We start from the raw sequence: 2,580 nt of genomic DNA, 5'->3' as shown, positions 1-2,580 counted from the left end.
CCCCCGACCGGAGCTGAGCCTGGCGCTCACCCCACTGGGCAGGCCCTGGGAGCCTGGAAGGAGCGGGGCGGAGGAACCCCCAAACCCCAAAGGTGGGGGGTACTGTGTCCCTGTGCCCAGAAGTGAGGACCACAGCCCCGTTGTCTGAGCCCAGTGTGGGCTCTCAGAGGATCTCTCTTGCTTTGAAAGCCTAGCTCCCCGTTTTTGTGGTCCCCACCGCCTCCCAGCTACCTGTCTGCCCACTGACTTCTCTCTTATGAATGGCAAGGGGGCAAGGGACACCTTCACCCCCCTTATCCTAAATCCCAGGGGGTCACCAGTAAGTCTAGCACCCTCTTTGATGAACCCAAGTGGACTCCCTTAAGAACCCCAGTAAATCCCCCAGAGACCTCCACTTGTTAGCACCCTTTGGGATCTCAGTTCTCCTGACCCTATAGAGGGTCTGCCACCTCCCTTTCAGGACCCTGAGCCCTGAGGCACCCCTGCCTCCTATCGCAAATGCACAGAGGCCCTCCGCTCCCCTCTTTGGGTACCACAGACTCTGAGCCCTAGTAGGGCACCCAGGTCTCTTCTAAGAAATCCACTTTCCCTTTTGTGAATCGTTGGGGACCCCCCCAAACAGCCCCTTAGTACTACAGACAGCACTTGTTCGCGACCCCCAATCTTGGAGTACTCAATTTTTCTCTCTGAGCTTTGGGGGGCAGCACCCTAATTTTCCTCTGTACCCCAGTTTTGCTGTAATTCTCAGGGCTCTCTCAGCCCCTCCTCCAGACCCCCAAAGGGCCCCAGTCTGGGGATTTGTTTGTTTTTTTCTTCCCTCTTCTAAGTCTCAGGGGTGACCTCAATTGGACCATTTGAGGAACCCTAAGACCTTTTCCAGTAAGTTCCGGGGGGGACCCCTTTCCCCCCATTCTGAACACAGTGGAGACTGAGCCCCTCACCCCTTCGAGGTCCCAGGGTGCCCCCTCTGGCCCTCCCAAAACTCCTCCTTAGCCCTGCCACCTTTGAACTCTGAGCGGCCCCCAAGATGATGTGGTCCAACTTCTTCATGCAAGAGGAGGACAGGCGGCGTGGGGCGGCGAGCAGGCGGCGTGGGCACCAGGGCCCAGAGCTGAGCCCAGAGCGTGAGGGGAAGATCAAGCTGTCCCTGCTGCTGGCCGCTGTGGGCGCCACGCTGGCTGTGCTGGCCGTGGGCACCGAGTTCTGGGTGGAACTCAACACTTACAAGGTCAACGGCAGTGCTGTCTGCGATGCGGCCCATCTGGGGCTATGGAAGGTGTGCACCAAGCGCCTGTGGCAGGCTGACGTGCCCGCGGGCAGAGACACCTGCGGCCCTGCGGAGCTGCCCGGAGGTGAGTGAACACTGCCCTGGACCCAGGCTTGCAGGAGGGTATGCCTGAGAAAACTGGCCCAAGAGAGAACCTGAACCCCAAAGACAGAGGTGGGTCACCCAAGAGCAACCTGCATCCCTGCAGAAAACCTGATCCCCAAGGAGAGGGCTACTTCCTAGGCATCATCTACACCCCACAGTGAGCCTGGCACCCCCTAACTAAAGAGTTGGTACCTCCCCCCCCCCAAACATGCCTGAGTCACAAGGAGAAGGCTACTGTCCAGGAACAACCTGAATCTTCCCCATGAGACCGAGCCCCAAGGAGAGAGTGGGTACCCCCAGGAGCTGCCCGGGACCCAAAGCTTGCACGCCCAGAACAACCTGTCCCAGGATCAAGTTGTGCACAGGCTGTGCAGGGACACACTGTCACTGTCCCTCAGTAGAGGACTTTCCTACGTCTGTGCTTAGAGTTTGTCGTCCAGCCACAGCCTGACCCCCAGACCAGCCTACACCCCCAGGCCAACCCACGCTGTAGACCAGCCCATGCCCACAGACAGCCCATGCTGCAGAGCAGCCTATAACCATAGACCAGTCATGTCCCCAACAGCCCGGGTGCACAGCCAGTCCATACGCTCACTGCGCTAGAGCTGACTCCACTCATAGTGGTCCCAGGGACCAGCTCATAATATAGACCAGCCCATCCTCCCTACAGCCTTTGCCCATGAACTAGATCAGCTTCCACTGTAGACTGTTTCCCACTCGACACCAACCCCTATTCTATACGAGCTCACAGTGCAGTGCAGCCCTTACTCTAGACAAGCTCATACACTCCAGACCAGCGGTTCTCAACCTGTGGGCCACGACCTCTTTGGGGGTCGAATGGCCCTTTCACAGGGGTCGCCCGATTAATAACAGTAGCAAAATGACAGTGATGAAGTAGCAATGAAAATAATTTTATGTTTGGGGGGCGGGGGTCACCACAACATGAGGAACTGTATGAAAGGGTCGCGGCATGAGGAAGGTTGAAAACCACTGCCGCAGATCAACATTTACTGTAGTCCAACCCTTACTCTAGTGTAACCCTTACTCTAGTGTAACCCTTACTGTAGTCCAACCCTTACTCTAGTGTAACCCTTACTGTAGTCCAACCCTTACTCTAGTGCAACCCTTACTGTAGTCCAACCCTTACTCTAGTCCAACCCTTACTCTAGTGCAACCCTTACTGTAGTCCAACCCTTACTGTAGACCAA

At 56.8% G+C, this 2,580-nt stretch overlaps 1 protein-coding gene across 1 annotated transcript in view; it reads left to right on the top strand.

Moving 5' to 3' along the window:
* Window positions 1-111: 111 nt before the first annotated feature.
* The window catches only part of CACNG6 (calcium voltage-gated channel auxiliary subunit gamma 6), a 23,165-nt gene continuing 20,696 nt past the window's right edge, over window positions 112-2,580 (top strand). The window contains exon 1 of the mRNA XM_004715675.2: window positions 112-1,352. Within this exon, the coding sequence (XP_004715732.1) occupies window positions 1,028-1,352 (325 nt within the window). The 5' untranslated portion in view covers window positions 112-1,027. The remainder of the gene's footprint in view (window positions 1,353-2,580) is intronic.

The sequence above is a fragment of the Echinops telfairi genome, unplaced genomic scaffold, assembly GCF_000313985.2.
Source record: "Echinops telfairi isolate 266 unplaced genomic scaffold, ASM31398v2 ScPeMD7_655;HRSCAF=1070, whole genome shotgun sequence".
Lineage (NCBI taxonomy): Eukaryota > Metazoa > Chordata > Mammalia > Afrosoricida > Tenrecidae > Echinops > Echinops telfairi.
The sequence above is the reverse complement of the archived record's forward strand: the minus strand, read 5'-3'. Positions and strand labels throughout refer to the sequence as shown.